This window comes from Caloenas nicobarica, chromosome 1, assembly GCF_036013445.1.
Source record: "Caloenas nicobarica isolate bCalNic1 chromosome 1, bCalNic1.hap1, whole genome shotgun sequence".
In the NCBI taxonomy this organism is placed as follows: domain Eukaryota; kingdom Metazoa; phylum Chordata; class Aves; order Columbiformes; family Columbidae; genus Caloenas; species Caloenas nicobarica.
The window spans coordinates 206344093-206367960 of record NC_088245.1 but is presented as its reverse complement, the minus strand read 5'-3'; the positions used below and the strand labels follow the sequence as shown (position 1 = coordinate 206367960).

The following is a 23868-nucleotide window of genomic DNA, read 5'->3' as shown; positions in this document are numbered from 1 at the left end:
CCACTGCCAGGTGGGGATTGACTGCACCAATCTTAAAGCAACTATTTTGGGACAGGAGCAATTGTCCTGCAGACATGCCTAATCCTTCTCATTGATTTTTTGGGGACCCCACATGTTAGCCTGGACCAGCCACCTATTTTTTACATGGGTCAGAATGAGGGAGCGGACTCTTTCAGTACTACAGCACTAAATGTTTTCTTGGCACACTTCACTTGCACTGACAGGAGACAACATGCTTTCTGTCTGCAGGCTACAAACGCAATGGCACATCATTTTTCTTTCCATAGTCATGTTCAGGGTTGTGCTAACTCCTGTGTTTGGACATATGTAAGTTAAGTGTTGAAGGACCTCTTTTCTTCATAGATGCTTCCCTGAGATGAGCTGGAGATCCTGCATTTTTATCTATTGGGAATAATGTAATACCATGAGGCTGTGCTTGCCACATAATCTCACTGAATCAGAGTGGGCAGAACTTGAACGCAACCCTGATTTTGCCTTTTCCTCTGCCTGGCCAAGGTGACTTAGAATCATAGAATCATTTTGGTTGGAAGAGACCCTCAAGGTCATCAAGTCCAACTGTTAACCTAACACTTGAAACAAGAAATGTCCCACTGGCACTAGGCAATTGGCTCAGACTTGGGGAGTCCATCCTGGCAGGATTAATGCCAAAAACGGGGCATTACAATGCTTGGTGCCATAAAAATCTAGATCCTTTGTATGTCAACTATGCAATCACATAAACCTTGACCCTAGTGAGCATTGAAGTTAGGCTCATATGAAATTACTTGCTAGATGATGATCCCACCAACTTCAGCACCCAGGGATGTATTTGCAGTACCAACACCATTTGTTTCACATAATGAAAAAAAAGATCGTATTCAGACCGTGTTCAGAAATCTACAGGATACCTGGCAGCTTTTTATAATGTACTGAGTAGTGTATGTCTCTGGCCTTTGCAGGAGACTGTTACTTTTGCGAACTCTAATTTCCTAGCCTGGTCTCTTTCTTCCCTGGACTGTTAAGGGACACATTTAGTCAAGGCAGGACAATGGGCAGATGTCAGTCTCTTTTTCACTCTGTTCTCCCTTCCACATTTTCCCCAAATTTGTATTTTTAGCACCTGTCCTCTCCATTGAGTTAAATCTGTAATTCACCATCTGTGTATACACGTGTGTAGGGATGCAAGTCATTTTGAATCAGTCTCTATAAAGAGCTGAAAATTGGCAGCAATGAGACCTTGTCATTAAAAATGGCCTTTTACTGTAATTTCTGTAATAAGCTCTGAATTAGATATGAAGTAGCTATTATAACTACAGAAAACCAACTTATTTCTGCACATACATCTTGTATCCATTAGGCTTTCTGATGCCCCACTTTATATACAGACATTTCCCCAGGAGTCTGCTTGTTACCTCCTTCTCTTGAGGGCATCAGGCACGCAGAATTTACACGTTGCCAAAAAGTTCTAGAAAACTGCTGGATTAGTAAAATATGCAGAGAAACTAGCTCTTTTTCTGCATACAGACAAAAGCCCCTTTGAAACAGGAGCTCAGCAATAAACATTAGTTCTGGACCCTAACTGTGGCTTGGCACTTTGGATCATTTTCCTTCATGCAACTTGAATCAAGCCTCACATGATTTCCCTCTCCTACCACCCCGCACTGCGCTGTTTTATCCCTCAGGAAAAGGGCCCATTGAGGGCTCAGCAGTGTGTTTGTCCCACGATATAGAGGCTGGTGTGATGATGGCGATGCAAAATAGCCCACAGGGGTGGTACCTAACCTTTTGCTGCCTGAGTGCGTCATACAGATTTTAAAGGAACTTGACTGTATAAAAACACCTCCCTGATCTTCCTCATTGTTTTCTAGTAAAAGAAACATGCTCTGGCAATAAAAAGCAAATAAGGTATTTTCAGGTCAATTACATGTTGTGGACAAATTTTCATGCATTTTCCTGCAACCATGACAATGTTAAAATGTCCCTGGTATGAATAGCTTGTTGAAAAATTTACACGTAACCATTTCACTGTGCTACATTTCCAAACTGCTGCACATCTTTCCAAGGGTTTCTGACAACAGTGTCATAAATATGAATAAAGAAAAGTAGTCTGCAGAACCTCTTAACTCCTAGGGCAGAGCCACGCACCAGGCTTGCCTCGTCTTGCATATCAATACAGCCTTTCTTGTAGTCAGTTTTTCTCCACCTGTGACTGGTACTGATGAGCTTTTTTGCAACATTAATGTCATTACTACCTTCATTCCTCTGTGCAAGCTATTGCGAACAAATAGTGCATACTCGTCACATAAGAAAACATTTCTGGGAGAAGTACTAAAAGCTTAAGTTCTTTGCATGTGACCCCTTCATGCAAAGAGAAGAACACTGCAAAAATGTGCTGGATATTTTGTCACAGAGCTGAACATGTCAGGAAGATCAGCTAATAAGGACTACAAGGCCTGGACTGTCATCTCACAAATTTACTGAGAGATTGGCAGGGTGGAAAATACTGGTCTCTTAATGATGGTCTGCTAAATTTACTGTGGACTGATTGCATTGTCAGATGACCTGTCTGTATAGAATGAAATATATACATGGTTAGATAGTTGGAAAAATATCAAATGACCAAGATCATGACAGTATCTGTACAGAGAAGTATTTATCAGTGTTATTATGAGAAAACATGATTTTTTTAAACTGAAACACAACAAACATCTCAGAGAGACAGAGATACAGCCATTAGCTGATAGCAAAATACAAATACTCATAGCAACAGGGAGGTGCTATATAATTGTATTCTTACTATAGTAGTAAAAGTTGTACAACGTGTGTACATATTTGTGTAGACAAGCCCTATTAGGACCCTTTTTTCCTGTTCTCCTTTCATATGGATGATATTACAGACATTTATATTGAGAGCAAGTTAATAGATTTGTCAAATCAGAACAGCAGCAAATTGTTTTAACTTTGATCTTTTCAGTAAATGCCACAGTGACCCTGGAAGATACAGATCACCAGAGAATTCAGGCTCCATGTCCTCTTTTACAGCATCATGGACTTGAGATGCCACTTTTAGTCTTTTAATGCATTTTAGTCTTTTAATTCTATAGCCTCTGGTCTCAATTATTTAATCCAGATAGATGACTTTCAAAGCATCAACCTTCCTATTAACATTCAAGAAGAATCAGGCTCTTGACAACTCTCATTTAAGAGCCTAAATGAAAATGAGGCATTTCTGTCTTCCCTACTGCAATCAGAAAAGGTGCGTGTCACTTCAGAAAATCAGATCACTTCTAGACTTTTCCCTTTCAGTGGAACAAATATGCTTAAATTCACAAGTCTAGATACCAAGACTTAAAAATTATGGCCTCTTGTCTCATCCTAGCAGCCATGGCACTCTAGAGTACCAAACAGGGATGGCTGCAGGGAGGCTGTCATTTTAGAAATTGTGTTTAGAGGTCTGGATACAGAAGACAGATCAGGGAACTACTGCAGTCATCATAATTAAGGCGGCATTCTCCTACAAGGAGACATGCTACTGTAAAAAGTTACAGGAAGGCTCATTTGGAAAATTAATCTGTAGAGAGATCAGGAACTTTGGACTAACAAAAATAATTTCCAGGAAAGGGAGACAGTATGAGTTGCTGGTTATTAAGACCATCAGTCATCAGTTCACAACACACAATTTCAGATTAGAAAGAGCATTGTTCTTAAACTCAGTCTAATGCTTATGCATATGCTAAACAAGACAGCAGAAAGAGTAACGAAAAATCATGGAGCCATTAAATTCATGAGAATTAAATTTGTGAGGAGTTGGAAAAGGGAAATGGATGAGAAGGGCAGATTATTTGAAGTCATCTCATATACAAAAATGATGAGGGGTTTTTAGGAGCAACAATGGAAGTTACATTATCAAGAATTATTCCAATGTGCTACTCTTCAGCCCTCCTGTAACATCCATGTGGCTGTAATGCACTTTATGGCACATTTAAAGCAAAGCATCAGGTTCCCTGCAGTGAACAAAGCTCTGACTGGATTGTACAGCTGCTCTCCAGCTTTCAGGTGGCTGATGGGACCAGCAATGGCGTATCTATCCCTTTTACCCCAAAATTCAGAATCAGAACCAGGTAAGAAAACATCTATGTGTGCTCCTCAGATGGTCTCAGTTTTGTAAAACACACATTTTTGGGTGGTTCTCCAGCTGAGATACTCTAGGACAGGGCAGCCAGTTCATACCTAACCAGTACCCGCATTTGCAGCCCATAATGTGCTGTGTTCTCCAAATAAATGACTATGTTCCCTATAACATCAATGGAGGATAAAAGAAGCTTTTGAAATAGATTTTGTGTGCTGAAATGCAAAAATCCAAGTCAGGTGAATTGGATCTCCGTGGAAGTCTCTAAAGGCTTTCACGTCTCCACACTGATTACATGAGAAAGGTGTTCGTTCACTTGAGGAGATTTGGTTCATTAAATAACTGAAATTCATGAGAGGTTGGTGCCTGAATTGGGTGGACAGTTGCTGCTCAGCCCACAGCTGCTGTTTTTCTCTCTAGAAGGGCTCATCTGGTAGCGGGAGCAGTCTTTGCCTGCCACTGCCCGCCCTCCTGCTTCCCTTGTTATCAAGAATTTATCATGATCAGTGATGCCTACATAGCGCTGAAGTGAGGAGGAGGAAGCACAGTTTATCTGTTCTGCTACGAAATCAGCAGACTGCAACACTTTCCTCGATCCCAGTGTAAGGAGTTTCTTCTTTGCTGCAGCATTTTTAGCCAGGTTTTGTCAAAATAAAAAGCCTCCCGATTTTTGTCCTCCCTTTCCCCTACTCTTCTGGAATAGACAATTAGATTTCCCTCCTGATCAGATGAATTTGTGAAATGTATTGTTTCTCATAAAACCTCTCTGAACATCAGACAAAAAATCAAAGCTCATGAGCCAAAACATGTTTGGCCAAACCTCGTTACTTGGCCAGGGGAAGGTGAGTGGGAAAGGATATTCTTCTTAATGAAAACCACCATAATAATTTTTGAAAGTATCAGTTTTTCACAGAATCACAGAATCACAGAATGTTAGAGATTGGAAGGGACCTCGAAAGATCGTCTAGTCCAATCCCCCTGGCGGAGCAAGAACACCTAGATGAGGGTACACAGGAATGTGTCCAGGTGGGTTTTGAAAGTCTCCAGAGAAGGACATTTTTCCTCTGATAGCTCTGCCCAGTGTGTCACTGAACCTGCACAAAGTATAAATAAACACCTTTTATATTTCCACAGCTCAGGATCTTCTCTGGAGACTTTAACTTTCTGTAGAGTTTTTTAACTTAATGACTAAAAATAAATAAGGAATATGTAGGTTTGCTTGTTGGGTTTTGTTTGTCTGTTTTCACGTTGCTGCTGCAGTTAAACTCCTCATTCCAGAGAAATGGCACCTTTTCCCATTACTATATCAACACCACTCTGGAATGAGAAAGCAAAAAATACAACATTGAAATCAATTTATGCAGTATAATTGTCTATCCTTACTTCCTAAAAATAAATAATTAGCCAGAACTTTTGACAGCTGTTCTGAAAAATCTCAGAGAAGTCTGCACACTTGTATTAATTCATGTTTCACACATAACTTTCCTAAAAAAACCACAACCCTGCCAAATGCAGAAGTGATTATGTGGACAGCTAACAGGACATTTAATGACTTGCAGGAAGATTGAGTGGGTGCTTTGGTCTGCAGTGCACCAGAAAGAGCCCAACCGCATTACGGGGAAGTGGATTAGGAGTTTTAAACCAATTGTTTCAGATTTGCTGTAGAATCAGCAGTGTCTTGAAGATCACAATAAAATATCAGCTCTCCATTAAGATCTGTCAAAAGCAGTACAGTCTGGGCAAGTGCTTAAATAACACGCTGTGAAATACGGGGTGTTTCAAAATGATGGACCCAACATGTTACAACTGCACAAAAAATTACAAATGGTTTAACAAGTTAACAAATTTTAGGAACCTTTTTATAAATGCTGTATGTTCCCTCCACCTGCTCTATGGACTATAAGAGTTTCATTCATGGGTGGTTTATGGTTACAGAGATTTAGTGATTTCAAATTGAGTCCATCTTTTTGAAACACCTTGTACTCTACTAGACTGAGGAGACTAAAGCAAATGCTCAGATCACGTTTCACTCACTCAGGTTCTCAGGTGCTCATCTTTAAGTGGGAAGGATTTCCATACACTCCTGGGATGGAAGGGAACTTTGTTCATCACTGATTCTGGTAGGTTACGGTGCTGTTTTCTGTTCCCACTGTGCTCTAAAGAGCATAAAGAATGGGTGTTCTTCTAAGTTCCAGTGGTGGGATGACTGTGTATGAGAATGAGATAATATATTCTGCTTCTGAGATGGTCTCATAGCTGCAGATACAAAACCAATGTATTTGGCACTGTCCATTTCGAATGGTCTGGACTTCTCGGAAATTTCAAGAAGCATGTGCCTAGTGTTTTAAGTCAGAAAACGACTCTGGGTGGCTAAATGAGGGTGCCTGTCACAATTTTGGTGCTTCAGGTGTCCTATCCAGCTTCCTGCTGTTGTTCCAGAGGATCCTAGGTCTCCTGTAGCATATCTGCCAACCCTATGTGGGTGTTTCAGCTAGTTCAGGGCATCTCAAACAGTATGACAGCCTCTGTTTATGCAGTGAAGTCCCAGCTTCCCTGCCAGCAGCAATATACACGCACATATGCACATACACAAAGCTTCCACGATTAAAGCAGTATGTCATTAATTAAAACCAGGTCACAAACTGCAACTCAACCACATTTTGCTCAGTCTTGGAATGGTTGTTTATTCCAAAGTCATGAAGCTTCCTGTAAAGTAAATACTTTGAGAGTACAGTGCCATAATTACATGATGAATAAATGTATGGTGCTTTGTCAAATACAATAAGAGACATAAACTCACATTAGGGTGTCCTGCTAATATAACAGAATGCAAAAATAACATCTCAACAGCAACAGAACTCAGCAGTCAAATATTTCACCTGTGAGGATTGCCATTAAGATAAAATGGTTAACTCAGTCTGGTATCTTTGGTAAGACGTTACATACTGTAACCAGGATTCTGCAATTTAACTAAACAAATTTGAAATGAAAGACTACTTTCCAAGCAAATCCGTAAAACTATTTTCAGGTGTGACTGTCCCCATTTTACAGGTAGGCAAAAATAACATGGTATTTAGAAAGAAGCTTAATGCAGTTGGGTATCAAAACTTCAGTTAACTTGGATTCTTTACGTTACTCTGAAAATCATAAGCAGAGTGACTGGTTTGTAAGGAAATTCTGTAAGATGATGGGATAGAGCCCAGGATTTTTCCCTGTCTGATCCCTTTTTAGCCAATAGTTTGCACCTACCCTCATGACACTGTATAATTAAGAAATGGACACTGGGAAAAGATTTCTGCACATGAAAAAGAGAAGAAAAAAACTCCAAAGGACTTAGGAAAGAGCAGGAAAAAACCAAACCAAACCAAACCAAAAAAAAGCTAACCACAAAGTCTTTTTTATGACAAATTTTCCAGCTCTGCCTTATTATACAGTTAAATGCTTCATTTGATGGGAACCACGACAGAACCTGAAAGGTTACTGCTTACTCTTCGAAGGTTTATGAGGCATTTACAATAGTGACCTATTTAAATCCTTCCAGTCAATGAAACATAGTCCCTCTGTTGTGTTGGGGGGCAGCAAGCTGAAGCGACAAAATGGGCTGTTTCACATGATGAGAGTATGACTTGGTATGGGCAGGAACTCACTAAGTATTATTCTTGTTCTTAAAGTCAAGCCTGAGGGAAAAAATTAAAAATGAGGGTTCAGGACCAAATTTTGTTTTCTGTTCCACTTGGAAACTATGCAGGCATTTATCTTCAAAGAACTGTACCACATCCTGAACTATAAAAACATAAGAACAGATTGGAATTACGTTAATGTAAACAGGCATCCCTGAAAGGAACATTGAGTACTCAAAATTGTGGACATTTATGTTAGTACTTTCCAAAACAGTTATCTCAAATATTGTATAAAGATAAAAAAGCAAAGGCCACTTTCCTTTCTAATACATTATTTTCATTTCAGCTCTAGTGGAAAAAATACATAATTACAGAATTGGAAAATCAGCACAAATTTTCTGGACTCTTCAGACAGGAGACAGTGATGGAAGAATGTGGTCAGTAGTGAAAAAGTCAAGACCTGCAACTACGGAAAAGACAGGGCCGTTCATTTTTTCTACCACACTATACACAATAACTGGAAATAACTACTTCCAAGGCTTATTTCTTAAAAAAATGGAAAGTTGAACTTAGTTTATTGCTTTTTCCAAATTTCAAGGATGGCAACAATTTCATCTGGGGTCTGTATCTTCCTTACTGAGACTGGATTTTGATTAATTATTTTCTGTCTGTGTAGCACTCTGGTTCAAAGTCCTTTGACAAGTGGGATCACATGCTGAGGTCTTTTCAGGATACCCACACTTGTACCATTGTGGCCAGTTCTTGGACATTTACTATGTCAAACTCTCACATGGCTTATGAACCCCAAATAACCGTCCAAAGTGAGATAAAAATGGATCATTTGTCTTCTTCCTTTCCAAGATAACTTGTAACTCAGAAACCGTTATGAGACACGAGCTGAGGCTAAAGACGGCTAAATGCCCAACGTGCTCTGGGCTCAAGCTCTGGAGCAACCCAAGTCTAGATGTGCCACAGACATTGCCTTAAGATTCAGATGGCAGTTTAGACATGATCCTAGAGAGATGTTTTGCTTTAAAGGAGAGATACTCACTTGTTGAAGCTCAGACTGTGGTAGTATTGCTTAGTTTGGACAGTACTTTCCACTAATGAAGGTTGAAAAGAAAACTCTAAGGACGCTTTGCCGTTAGAAAATAATAGTTTTTCCAGCTAGTTTCCACTCTCTCTCTAAGCATCTTTGCAGACAAGTTTTGGACATGCTACCGTTTCCCAAGTAAAAAAAATTTTTGGGTTTTTTCCTTCTGCTTTTTTTGTTCTGAAATGAAAATACATCTATATAAACAATATAGAACCATAGAATCTGAAAAAAAAAAAAAAAACAAACGAAAAAACACATATGTACATTATGGAACTAATATAGCTGGCCTAGTCAAAATATCTTTTTAGACAACAGTTTGAAGAAAAATGTCACAAATATGACTTTTCTCCTAAACTATCACGGACCAAGGGAACCATTTCTTACCCAAATATGCTCCATCAAATTTGTTCTTGCAAGTGCTTAGAAGGAACACAGGGAGAGAAAAACGCAGAAGGATTAGTGTTTTGCAACCTGGCATGTATGGGCTAAGGCTTCTTGTTTCAGTAAAAGCTGATTAATAAGCTCAGAGCTTCATCAACATACGAATCATGGAAGAGGCTCCTGGCCACATCTGAATTTCAGAGAAAGCTCTGCCCTTCTGCACCCGCAGCAGCATCAGCGACTCCTTCTCAAAGATGCAGAGCAGAACATATGTGTTGGGAGTTCTCTGCTTAACAGCACAATCCTTCATCTTTCCCTTTATAAACAAGGAGCTCTCAAGCTCCCTGAAGCAAAGAAACCAGGCAAGGAAATATTTAATCAGTGAAAGGAGAAATTTATATGCAGTTGATAAACTAGGGGCTGTATGGAAATAGAGAATGTAACTGAAAAAAAGCAACCCTTTCCATCACTGCCCGCTGTCCTGAAATGTCTGTATGTGAAAGCAGAAACATGACTTAAATTCAGTGATGGCCACAAACAAGCCAGCTTTCACAAGACCAGATCCCTGAGTCTCATCCAGAAGATGCCATAATCTTTGCTATTATGAGTTTTCCCCATTTTCTATACAGTTTTCCTTGTGGCAGTGCCCCTCCTCTCATTCTAAAAAGCATCTCCAAGACTAGCTTGCTGGAACATATCACTTTCCTAAAGCTAATCAATGTGACTACAGGAGGCCCATTCATTTGTGTACATTAGGAGTGCTATAAAAGCTGGTGTATGCTATGATTAAAATTGAAGACCTCTGCATTTCCCAAAGTGGCATTTTCCTGAGTTAAGGGAAGGAGAGGGTGGGAAAAGCCTCTTGACATAACAGGTACTATAGAGAGAAAGAGCAGAAAAGGAGGACTATGTGACACATGGATGAGGCTGTTTCCAGTGATGCGAAGGTTGGAACATCTCTAGATAAAGGCTGAAGGTTTACAGAGAGGAAGAGCTGGATCTGAAATCTCCGCTCCCACTAATCTTCCACAGAGAAGAAGTAGACTGAGATTAATGAAAGCACCAATGCATCCAGCTCCAACAGACAATGATACTTCACTATCAGGTTGAGACCCTTTGCCAAGTTGCATCTCAGCCACGTTTTTAAGCTCTGCTTGGGGATATTATGTTTTTCTCGAAAAGCATATATCAAACAGTAACAAGTGCTTAAGCAATCAAAAAGAATAATGCCATAGGTGAATCTTCACATTCTTAGCAAATATTTTTTAACAGTTATTTATGTTTTTCTGACACTATAAAGGAAAATCACAACACTTGTGTCTTCTCTGCAGAGATTTTGCCATTTACTCCCCATGAACACTAGTGCAAATATAGGCAGGGTGTATGCAGTTTTCAGTGGAAGCTGGCATTCGCCTTTCTCATCTGTTCTGGACAGCACATACTTTCAAGCACCTAACACCTAACGATTAGGTATATTAGCATGCTCTGCTCCCCAAGCCCTGAACAACATACCTCTACAAAGCTACAGAAATACAAAGGGTGTGTCTAAACCCTCGGCTAACCACACAACTGCGACTGCACTCAAGAGTCAGACCAGCTCATGGTCTACACAATTCACCTTTAGATAAGACAGGTCTGAGCTCCAAGCTGGAAAGTGCACACAGGTGGCTGCATTTAAACCTGCTTTCATCTCATGCTGCAGACTCAATCCAAGAGCTCTCACGGTTCTCTGCTGCCAAACTGTACCTTTAGGACAGACTCTGCCTTAGCACCATTCAAAGACATGACGGCCAATGGGACATGGGCTGCTTCTGACTACAGATCATGTATCACTGCCGTGTTTCTCCTTAAAACAGTTGTTTTCCTCTTTGCCTTAAACCTCGCTTCTTCCCAGCAGCTTGCAGAGTTCCTGTGCTGCATTCCTAACCAGGCTGCACCGGGTGCAGCTCAGGACACAGTCCACTCTGTATGCTCGCTGGTATTTTGCATTTCTCTCAGATTAAAGGGAGAAGAAAATGCTCGGAGGCATTATTTATTCAATTCAGAAGCAACCCGTTATCACTATGTTACATTTCTAACACACAAACACAACTACACAGCACCAGGAGAGAATCCGCTATCCCTGAAAAAGAAATGACATGCTCTTTTGAAATCAAAAGAAATGCCCTGCTGTTGATGAATGTCTTCTTGGTTACAGCACAAGGAGGAAGTTTTTGCTTTTCCTCCCCCACCTCTCATCTAAGTTTCTTCCCCAGGGTTGCAGAGTATGAGATGAGCAACGTGACCTTGCAGTGACAGAATTTTAATGTGTGACTGGTGCACCAACAGCAATGCAGCAGCGTCTCTCTTCTCAGTGTTGCTATGTGCACTAAACATTTATGTAACACTGCTTCTCATCCTCAAGGCTGTCCTTACCTAGGGTCAGCAGCAATGAACACAGAATTTATTTAGTCAACTGCCAAAGCTACTTACAGCTAGCACGGTGAACTACACACACCAGCATTTTGCTGAAGAGGAGATAATAGGTAAAGCCATTCCCATTCTCAGAGGTGCAAAACAGTAGTAGATGTGGGGTTTTTGTTTGTTTGTTTGTTTGTTTGTTTGTTTTAAATAGGTTAGCTAGGAAGAGTCAATGGTAGATTTCAAACAAATTGCTTACTTCCAAGGTGTTTACTAAACTATACTAGTTTTCTTCTTCGTTTTAGCACTGAGTTGTGCATAGAAAAGCAATGTCTTTGCATATGTTAGCTCTCAAACCCCACAGAGACTTCACACCCACATCCAATGGGGCTTGCTTGTAATTTCTAGAGTTGAGGAGCCAGGAAAAATATCTCACTCCTTCCCTTTTGCTCCCAGGTTCTAAACACTTCACCCTGTTCATTGCTGGCATTCATCATGCTCTCCTGCCCTCCTTGGGTTGCTCCTCAGTTGACAGCAGTTTACCTGAAGCTTCAGGAGCTGCTCTTGGCTTCCCCCTCCTGGCAAAAGAGTATAGATCATTAGGAAGAAAGTGCAGATTTTGGACTGTGGGATGGACAGACTTTGTCAGGAAGAAGCAGACAGCATGTAAATATTTTTTGCAAGGTCTGACATTCTCAGAAATACAGAGGCTTTGTTAAGACGCAACCTACAATTGGGATGGGTGGCCTTCTCCAGCTGTCTCTCCGTGCCCCTGTAATAATGGAGCAGATCCCCTGCTGGTACATCAGCTGTCTCTTACAAATACAGTTCTTCTAGAGAATATAACACTTCAGGCATAGCAAACCTCGAGCATCCACTGCAGGCTTGGAAATATTTTAACCTCAGGAAATGCAATGCATTCCACAGTACCATCCACATTGCAAGACGGATGGTACAACTAGCAAGATACTAGACCTTCACAAATGCCAATCCAGCCCTTTAAGGCGCAGCATTTGTGTCAGCCCAGCAGAGGACTCAGGGTTCAACCCTAAAAGATGCTGGCTAATTGACCTACTGTACCTACAAAGGAAATTCTGGAGTTTCTGGGACTCAGTATGATTAGCACAGGCACTATAATATCAGGCTCTTTAGGGGAATGAAGAGTCCCATTTCAGCTCCATGTGTTTCACCAGTGCATCACTATAGTGGCTTTAATGAAATACGCCAGCAGCACAAATGATGCAAACCCCAAATCACTGTTCTGAGTCCTCAGCTGTGTTCAATATATCTCTGAAAAATGTACATTCATTACAGAAAAGCTTAGTTCGGCCCAGGCACCAGTGACATTTTGATTAAACCTTGCTGTTAGATTATCTTTGTCAAAACAATAAAAACTGGTTTTATTTGTGAGGGCTGGGAAATCAGCAGACAAATCAGATGCATAATCCAGAGAAGGACAGCTCCAGCTTTTCTTAAATCACTCTGGCATGTTTATGAAATGATTGCCAGGCTGAAGTGAAAATTAATGTCCCTAGAAGCCCTTTTATTTTTTAAACAAGTAAACATTGCATTTTGATAACGATGTCTCTTCTCTGACTTGCGGGGCTTGAACTGCTATAGGCAATGACTAGTTAGACTCCCGCCTACTTCTCCAAGCAACATCTTGTAGTTTGGAACTATAGCCTGGTGCGTTAGTGTTGAGTGGAGGCTTTTCTCTTAGGCAGCTGTTCTAAAAGCAAATTTCTTACCAAATCATTACTTCTGTGCTCTGTTAGGCTGTTATAGCTGAATTACTGTTCCCAATGCAGCTGGTTTGCCACTCGTATTATCTGCCCCTTCTCAGCCAGCTCCAAATCACTTTCTCACCTGTATGCTGGAAGCATTAGAAGCAAAGGGGTGACTGTACTTGCTTGCACTGGCTGCAAAGTGTGCTCACATGCAGTATTTCTCTCACTTGCAGTCATGTCTGCTAACATGATAGGTGAAGATCTGCAACCAAGGAGAAAGATGAAGATTCTGTGCTGAAGGAGTCAGCCCACAATCGGGACACAGTGTGTGCACCACAGCAATAGTGGAAGCTGAATGTGCGCAGTGCTTTCATACACAACTTCACATCAGGCTTGTGTGGGCTGGAGTCTTCAAACAGAGAGAGGGTTTATCTCTTTTCCCTTTACAGCAACTGTTCTCCAGTCTGCTGTGGCCAAACCATCAGCATTTTGCAGAAAAATGGATTTGACTTAAACTTTCTACCCTAAGCAGTGCAGTCATTGGCTGTCCGTGGTACGCACTGGTGTCCTCGCCCCAGCCCAGGTTCAAGGCTGTATGCAGTGATCTCTCATACGCCTTTCAGTCCCGCCTCCTAGAAGAGCAGATGAAAGACCATGGAAGAACTCACGTGCTATTAGTACCATATGCTGAAATAGGGAAGCGTCGCTCTGAACTCAGGGCTGGAATAATCATCATGCAGGGATGGGCTGCCCTGCAGACTTCAGAGTGGAAGCTCAGTCCTCGTGGGCCCTTCCCACGTTCCATCAGGGCTCACTTCCACAGCCCTTTGCTACAGCAGTGACCATTTGCTCACACAAGTAACCTCAGTGCTATGGGAATAGAATTGCCTGGGTAAATCTGGTTAATCCAGCTGTTAGCTGTGTAAAGCCCCAAGTCTCACACTGCTGTACGAGGGCTGGATTCCCATTGCAGAGAAAGGGCTTGGTTTCCATCAGGGCATGAAAACGCTCCTGGTTTTTAAGTCCTGAAACATTTATGATGAATAAAACACCAAGATCCCGCTGAGCAAACACTGAGGTTGTCTGCAGTTTTGTGACAGACTGAGCAAGAAGCAGCAGAATACATGGTGGGATCCTTCCCCTGCCAGCAGGACGCTTATGACAGACCCACTTACAGGACTCAATTTAAAGCGTAAAGAGAGGTTCAATTACGTAAATCTGGCTGATCTGTAAATGTGGAATTAAGTGCTGTCAGCCTTCACTTACTTGCCTGGCACAGAGTTATATTTTCATGTACACTTGGCTTACAGATAAAAGAAGCTACAGAGTTTAAAAGAGGGGTCGGCTTGGTTTTGCAAGCTGGTGTTACACATGCGGGAGCAGCAAGGACAATGCAGCCTGTAGAAAGACCAAGTCTATCATAACGCCTGCCACTCCTGAAGCCAAGTCACAGTCACTAACCCTTAAAACCTTTTGCTCTTCTGAAAAGCATAGCTCAAGGAAAAGGAAAAAAGCAACCGAGGCTTTTAGCCTTTCTCCAAACTCACCCTTGCCTGGTTAAGTAACTACTCACATCAGCAACAGAGAGGTTTGGTAAGACAAAGCTTTACACAAAACAAAACACAAATACAGTTGCACAGCAATCAGACAGACCTCTTCACTGCAGGTGCACTGAAGTGATCCTGAAACGTTAATTAAGCCTCACAACACTCCAGAAAGGTAGAGAGTCCCAAGCCTGGTTTACATGTGGGTCAGTTGAGATTGGTACAGGACAAGGACAGAAAGAGGAGACCGTAGCTCTGCTTGCATCTTGCTCTGACAGCACTGCCTAATGCAACGACAGGCATTTAATGTGCCTACACACAGCATCAGCTCCTGCTACAGTGCAGAACAAGAGCATAGTACTAATATTATCATTTTAATTATAAAGCACTACCTATAGAGGAGCTGAGCCAGAAAATATAATCTGTTTTAGCACAGAGCTAACTACAAAACTAGCTGCTCACTATACGGTAATGGAACCGACATCTATCAGAGAGATATGAAACCAGAAACAACATTGTGATCAGATGACTCTAAATGGTATTTAGAAAACATTAGATACTAGATCCTAAAACAAGAGGAAAAAGATCCCTGTCTGCTTGTGGTTAATAGATGCAGTCATGACTTCAATCATGCTTTAAGCTAACTGCCAACACAGAAAAAAAGCCTGAAGCATCAGGAATACCTGATAATCTTTGTATTTTGCCATCAATTTTATGTTTATTATAAAAAAAAATCCATGCAGGCAGTATTAGAAATAAATCTTAATGATTAAAAAAGCTCTAATCATTTTCTGCATACCTCCAGTTTTAGAGTGACAGATGAATGAGACCCAATGGGAAAATAATGATCCTTCCAGCCTCCAAAAAAAAAAAAAATCACTATCTGCAATGTAGGCTTCCATCTCCCATTGCATTTCTATTTTGGCTTCTCCTCTAGGCTACTTTGAGAATTCTCATCAGTAGGACTAAGTCCATCTTCGTCTCTTTCATCCCCCCTGAATTTCAAATTGGGCAGAGCCAGAGGTAGAAACTTCAGTGCCAAGTCCAGATACTAAGAAACGTGTCCCCACGTGGCTTCGCTGCTGCACCTCAACTGCTGCTCCACTGAGGGCAACTCCCGAGGAGAAGCTCCCAAGGCAAAGACCAAACTCATTTTCACTAGTTACACATGCAACAGGCCTTTACACCACCTACTAGAAAAATGCTTCCCTCTCAATGCTGATACTGATACTTGTAGAGCCCTGTGCAGAGTTTGTGTTGTGAGGTGAAAATTAGTGTCTTTCCAACTAAGATAAAAAAGGTCTTCATTGGAAAGATAGAAACCAAATCTAATGCATTCTGCTAAATACAGGTAAACTATGGGCATGAGAGATGCTGAGCCATCTTCATGTCTGTGTGTGCTGCAATTACTACAGGGTATTGCTCCCAAGCTTCTGTTGGAGATTAAGGGACAGGTTTTGGGCATGTGTAAAGTGATGCTGCTCTTTTAAGGTGCACCAGAATGATCCCTATTTATGCCAGCTGTCTGACTCCTGCTTAAATGTCTTTTTCCCAGCAAAATAAGGTAAAGGGGGTAAAGAAATAAAGGAAGTTGGATCGGCTATTGGATGGAGGAAAAAAAGTTGCTTCTCAGAATGAAGAAGTTATAAAGTGCCTGTTTTACCTTCCAGCCCTTACATGGCAACTATCAGCAGACTGGAAAACAGCTGCAGGAAGAAGAAGGGAAGGAGAGCTTAAATTTGGATGGTTCAGATCCTTCCCTTTGGAACACACTGAAACCACCTGGTAGCTCCTGCAGTTTCTGTCTGCACATGTGAGGCAAAGAATCACAGTAATGAGGGCTTCGTTCTTACTCTGCTGTAGATCTGGCCTGATCCTGCTTTCAGTGGCATCAGTACATGCATTGTAAAAGAATCACTAAGAGCATCTGAATGCTTGAAGTACTTGACATTCAAGGCATGTGAGTGCAGAATGAGTGCAACTTCCACACTGAGCGTCTGGTATAATAAAACATCATATCCTGTCTGATCCCTTTAATCGTTTTTCTTGCTCCATCTTTCTGGCTGCATAAATCACACTTCTTTTGCAAACTCACTGAATGCTGAATTGATGCAAGATAGTAAGTTCTCCATGTACAGCTGTTTGCTTGCCAAAAAGCTGTGATTTGCATCATGGGAGAGTCTCCCCACAGGTGCTACACAGTTGTACTCACTTTTCCACAGATTAACTTACACCTTTCCCCATATTCTACCATCTCTTCCATTCAAGGTGGGAATGTCCACATCCATCACAGAAGTAGACTAGATAGAGTAACACTCTATATTTTAAATGCAGAATCCCAATTCTGCAATGTATAAAATCTTTATTACGTAGTGTTTCCACCCCAAAGGCATGAGATTTGTATACTAACGAAAACAATAGGTCTTTGTAATGCACTATGTTTTGTTGTTTGGATTAACCTGGGGTTTGGTTTACTGATCCAGCTTCAGAGGGCTGAAGTGGACGAAGACCAAACACACCACAGATGGTCCTTCCATTGGCTTTTAAAGCAACTGTGTCTCTCCCCAGCTTCTGTACTTTTTAATTAACAGAAACAACTCCAAAGAATCACCACTGCCACAAATATTGTGTGAGCGCATTTGGCTTTGAGTATAAGCACTTATTATGTGTTGGTATACTGCTGCATCCATCATTTTCCAAAGTCTTAAATAAACATAAATAAGAAAATCTGTGCTATTCTTTGGTACATTTCTGTCTGTTTAAACCACAGCTGAACTTTTACGTTGTACAAACAAAAAATTGCACTTTTATCTTCCAGAGAGTCTTGCTAGTCCAACAGACTTTCAGCTGAAGGATTCTTTATTATACTCAAACCTTGTCCCATAAGGATTGCTGCTGTTGCTCAGTTTATGAAGGATCTTAGAGATTGTGTTTGGTCCACAACAGAAAACTCCAATGGTCTTCCTGTTAAAAGAAAAGAAAGATGTTACGACATTGCAAATAAGCAGTAACTTACAATGATAGACTAAATTGGATTCTGGCCTCACTGTATTACACATAAGCCATCTATGCATAGATTTTAAGGTGAGAACAACTCACTAGGTCATGTAGTTAGTCTTTCTGAAGCCACTAGATCTCTCCCAAGTATCCCCACAAAGAGTCCTATTACTTATTTGACTAAGAGAACTCTTAGAAAAAAGTACCTCATCTTAGTCTCAAGACACCAAGTGACAAAAAATTACTACTTCCTACTCTAGTTTTTTTCATGATTTATCTCTTTTTTTTGTTGAAAATGTGTCTCACTGTAATGACTTCATTAGTGTAACTCGTGATTTACACCGGCAGGAGACCTAGTCACTAACGGTGATTAGTTACACTAATGAAAACAGAACATTACTAACCCATGATTATTTCTGGCAGCAGCAGAATAACTTTACCACTTTTGTTTCACATTAGCATGTAATCTTTCCTTCAGCAGCTGTAGCGAACAGTCTTATGAAAAGCCAAACACAGAATATGATCCTTGTTCATCATCTGCAGCTATCAGCCTGGGTTCATTAGTTAACCTGGTTATTTCACACCACTCCACTGACAACAGCTCTTTGCTCTCCAGCCACCTTAAACATGGGCTGTACATCAGACATACAGTGGTGACTCATACAGCACCTAAGGGCTCAGAACAGGAGCCAGCATCAGAACCGGGCACATCCACAACAGTGGGACTGAGCCACTCACGACATTCATCATCTCCCTTTTTCTGAAAGATGAGGAGAAGGGAATGGAAGGAGCAGGGAAAGAGGATGTGGTTCTGTCTCTTCTGTATCATGGAAAAAAAAAAAATGTCCTCATCTTCCTGCTGAAACTGTGCCACTACAGAGAAAGATCTTAAAGAGCATCCAAGAGGGAACATGGCTTTAACTATTGTGATCCACAGCACTCACCAAGAGGCTGGAGACTTGAGTTCTGGTCCCTGCCTCCAGGTCTGTTTCAGTATTTTATCCAGTAACTATTTAATATAAAATATCTTAGCACGTGCAGGATAATCACACGCACAGTTTAACACTGTCTGCATATGTGTTTGGAGAGAGAAGGGAACTAACGCGTATAAGAACAAATCTTTGCTGCATGCTGTGAAGTGTCTGTGCCTGGTGTTCGTCAGCAGCTCAAGCAGCATGGCTGTCCCCACTGCACCTGCGCACAGCGACAGCGGCACAGCACAACTCAGGACTCAAACACCAAAAAGCATCACAGAGTTACGCAGGTAACTGCAACAGTGCTCTTGTGCAGGTACCTTACAATGCTGACTTGAATTGCCTTCAATTGCATCATCTCTCATATCAATCTATGGCAAACATTCATAACTCATGCTTTTCTTGCCCTTATGTATATCTAGTAAACTTTCTCGTCCTGGCGATGCCCCTTTTAATGGCAAAGGGTGTTGTGCTGGTGGTTGAATTTGCAGAAATAACGAGAACACTATTACTATTGCTCTCAAATAAGATTCCTCAGCACTTGCAGACTCTGAACACCCTCTCATCTGCGCACAGTAGAGAAAAAGGGTGCATGAGCTGCCAGAAAGAATCTGTTTTCTACTATGTGTTTAATTGACAGAATTAATGTTGTTGTTTGTTTTCATTAGTCTAATTAGTACAGACAACTGATAAATAAAACCCAAGAGTTCATCTGTCTCTGTACCTTTCATTACATATATCTAGCTGCTGAAGCACAGACATCTAAGCAGCACATACTGCTAATATATTCTCATCCCAGCATCATTTGTCCATGGTAAAAAGAATTTTTGGCTAGCAAACAACATCAGAGAAAGGTTAAATGATTTGCCTGAGGTCATGCAAGAGACCAATGGCTGACTAAGGTCTCCTGAAACTCAGTTGAACCACTGTCCTGTACAGTGAGCCAGATGCTCTCAAACTTCCTTCCCTGGATACCCACCATCTATTTTGGACATCCCTCCATGTACCATTTACCTCTCACAGTTCACACCCAAAGTCCCCGCTCACCTATGCCCCCCACTTCCCTGCTTGCAGGGGCTTCGCTCCTGCCTGGATGCTGTGACATAAACAGGCAGGCAGCTGAAAGTAGCTACTACATGGAGCAGCATGCTACTACTCTGAGCTGATGGGCTTTACCTGCATTATCACTCATTTGAGTCAATGGCTCACCTTGTTGCTCAGATGAAAACAGGCGGCTAAGTAGTGCTATGTCTGAAAATCTTTATAAATACCATCAACATGTTTACAATTAGGGAAACTATGTTATGGGCCATTCTTTGTAATAATCATAAACATTAATAGAGGATTTTACCCATTCAGAGCACTAAGCAAATAAATCCTCAGTGTTCCCATGGGATGAATATCCTATGGGATGACTAGGTCAGCACTTATTCTTACATCCATTTTATGAACAGCAGGAGGTGAGGGAGAGGTGAAATACTTTGCTATCTAGAGAGGACAGAGTCAGGACTTGAAATGCTTCAGTTTTAAATCCCACATTAATTCCTAGGGAGAGGTTCCTCCTTTATAGTGTGTGAGAAATATACCATGGTGCTCCATGCCCTTCTGTCCTACGGATATTCATGTTTTTTTCTAGGTCATCCTCCATCTGGAAGAAAGCACACGTCCATTTGAACTAAGCAAAAGTGAGAAAGTATGGCTGCCAAGGCATGGTATAAGCTCTTCATCCAGGAGACCACTGAACAGAAACAAGGCTGCTGCTCCATCCTCAAAAAGGGAGCACAACAAACAAGACCAACAATTTATTACATAAACTGTCCAAATGCACATCCTTGGGGCTGCACGTGTCATATGAAATATCAACAGTAGATGGCATACGTCTGCTCTTCTTAGTCCAAAGGAAAGAATCAGAAACCTGATGCTGGGTTGTCCCATGTCAGGCTCTGAAGGTCTGGCAAAGCTCAGACACTTGCAAATACACTTTGCGTATTTGGGATCCAAGCAGCGACGACAGCAACAATTCACAAACCACAAACCAATCAGATGGCTAAACTGATGAGACTTTGCCAGCTGTGTGTTTATTTATGTGCAGCTTTTACTAAAAATCACAAGATAAAAAGTGGAAAATATCTTGGCTGCACATAAACAAGCCCAAGGAGATGACTGCAAATACATGTGAAAGCCTGAATAATGGCACCAGATGTTGGAAACAACTTCGTTACTCCACTTTTTTAAAAATTTTTTTGGTCTCTGTATTTCAGCAGGGTCGTTTAGGTGGAAAGTAACAGAGAAATAAGAACCGAAATGAAATTAGTAGAGGCCCAGCAAACTGGACTATAGAGAAAAACTGAAGTTCCAGTCTCATCCAGGGAAATAGGGAGAATATTTACCTACAACAGGTAAGTTTCTGTGTGACAGCTGAGTTACAAGTTGCACTACTATCTATCACGTTACATGTGATCACATCTATAGATACAGATCTACATCTCTAAACCCTGCTAAAGCAGTGAGAAATGGTAAGGAAGCCTACATGAGAGCAAGCTGCAAGATAATTGAATGAGTCAGAAGATTATTTAGGTACTAAAAGATGTCTTGGTTGGAAATGGTGGCACAACTGAAAGACCTGATGTGAAAACGCAGAGGAAATGGTACTTGAAGTCTAATTAGGAGTGATGCAACGGAAAGCACAAAAGAAAAAGTGAGTATGACTGCCACTAACAGCTTCGTCTGTATTATGTGCACTTAAAGCCATGCAAGGAAGTGGCAGAAATCTCATCATTTTCATCTTTTAAAACTGGAGTCACACAATTAAACAAAAAAGACATCAGAATAGAGCACAAAAGGTCAACAGTCCGCTATGCATGAGCCTGAGACAAAGACTCAACTTGGTTCTCTGACCTCTCTAATTCCCTTTCTTCCCCATGGTTCTTCACTACAAAATCCTTCGTTAAATTATAATCATTTGCACAGTGTGAGAATCCTACTAGGATGTCCCTCTGTAGCAGGCTTTGGGGCATCCTGGCAAGGGACCGTGTCCGCAACATCCTCTAGGACCTGAATCTAAGCTACATATTGACAGCAGCTTACACTGCCAACAGTGATGCACACTGATGCTCAATATCTCTCAAGAGCCAGGGCTCAGTGTCCCCTTGTCCTGCCCAGCCTCCAAAGACAAGAGTCAATAAGCTGCAGGCAGATGTTCACTTTGCAAATGCAACAGAGGACAGAAAGTTCTTGAGGGAAAGTTCTGCAGGTGACTGTGAGAGCACCTCTTGACGTGGTGCACCCAGATTACTACCAACGGCAACTGAGGGTGGTTTGCTACCACCCTGCTGCCTTGGCCAGAAGTTGATCAGGGAAGATTCACACAATCCCTTTTATCAGATCAGCTTCTGAGGCTGAAAAACTGCCAGTGGGGGGTAAAATACTCAACCAACTAGGCTGGAGCTGGACAAAGACATTCCATAGTCTAATTGCATGCCTTCTCTGGTTTACAACTGTCTTGTTTCAGACCATAATATGTTAGTCTAGCAGAGTAAAAAGTCATTGCCAGGTCTCAACAAAGAATAAAAAGTGTCAGGAATCTCCAAAGATAATATATCCTCTGAATAAAAACAATACAGAACAGTCAGATTCTTCCTTGTGCATTCTGTTTGTAAACCAGCACTATAAATCATGAATATTATAGGAGAAATCAACAATTTTTGAAAATGCAACTTTATATATACAACCAGCATATGTTGCAAACAAGATACTGCCACAGACAAAACCATATGCAATCTCTGTGCAGTGAGATGGAAATCTATTGCTTTTATTTTCTAGGCCACTGAACATCCTAGCTGCATTAAAAGACGAACTGTTCTGAGTGTAAAAAAAAAAAAAAATAGTTTCAGTTTGTACAGGCTCTCACAGCAAAAGATTAGCTAACTTCGACATCAGTAGCTTAAACATTACACTCTAATATAAACCCCAAAAATATATTCATACAAACATAGCTAGAAACAGACAATATTCCTAGCCTTCAAATTGTGGTATCCTTCAAGCGGACTGGTACTTACCGCCTGTTACACTTCGCTATTTCATCAAAAAGAAGTTTCCACCGGGGTCGTCCAATCAAAAGCCTTGAGTTTAGGGCTTGATATTTTTCACCAATTATTTTCTGCAAGAAACAAAAAATTCCATTCTGCCTGATTTGCAAATTGCCTTATGTCATCCAGGGCTCCCATTTCTGACATTGGCTGACTTACCATATCGCTGAGGTGTAAAACCTGGTCACAAGTATCAGACAGTTGTGATTAAAACTGCAGCCATTTCATGCACTGATACCTCTGCTCACTGCCTTTTCAATGGCTCTCCTTGGTGTTCATTATACATTGTTCCTCATGCAGCTGCTCATTAATTTCCCCACTACTTTTAAACCAATTTATTTAAGCCATAAAACAATAACCATGCTCCTATTATTCATTCCCTCATTGGCTTTTAATGCTAAGCTGGAAGAAACACTGCTGATGCAAAAATCATATTTCTGTCTGAAGTCTTTTTTTTTTTTTTAACTTTATACAAGTAACTATTAAGATGACTAGGTCTGAAAAAGTAACAAGGGAAATCTTACATTTCTCCGTGAGAGTATTTTGCCAGCTGTTTTGAGCTGCCTTAATGGCAGAAAGCAGCCAAAATTGCTCCCTGAATGGAACCTGACCTATTCCAGCAACGCTAACTCACCAGCATTTTGATAAGGTCAAATGCCCTTCCATTGCAGGGCATTACCCTTCCTCGGTTTTCTCTCCTAATGTGATAGAAAGGCAGAGAGAAGTTACATCTTATCGAGGCTTCCACATTCACTGCACTGCTGAACAACCTGAAACATTGCTCACACCAATGCAAACACAGAGTCTTGGCCAACACATCCTCTGTTGGCCTTTTATATTCAAGAGGCATTTGCTGAAGGATGAGGTTGGCTCCCTGGTGTCACACAGACATGCTACTTCTGAGCGAAGGGA

General features: G+C 41.2%; 1 protein-coding gene across 4 annotated transcripts in view; it reads right to left on the bottom strand.

Moving 5' to 3' along the window:
* Positions 1-15702: 15702 nt before the first annotated feature.
* The window catches only part of NOX4 (NADPH oxidase 4), a 113924-nt gene continuing 105758 nt past the window's right edge, over positions 15703-23868 (bottom strand). For all 4 annotated transcript variants that reach the window (XM_065632560.1, XM_065632568.1, XM_065632585.1 and 1 more), the window contains exons 17-18: positions 22927-23027; positions 15703-17861 (exon numbers count right to left, since the gene is read on the bottom strand). In XM_065632560.1, coding sequence (XP_065488632.1) covers positions 17741-17861; positions 22927-23027 — 222 coding nt within the window. In that variant the 3' untranslated portion in view covers positions 15703-17740. The remainder of the gene's footprint in view (positions 17862-22926; positions 23028-23868) is intronic.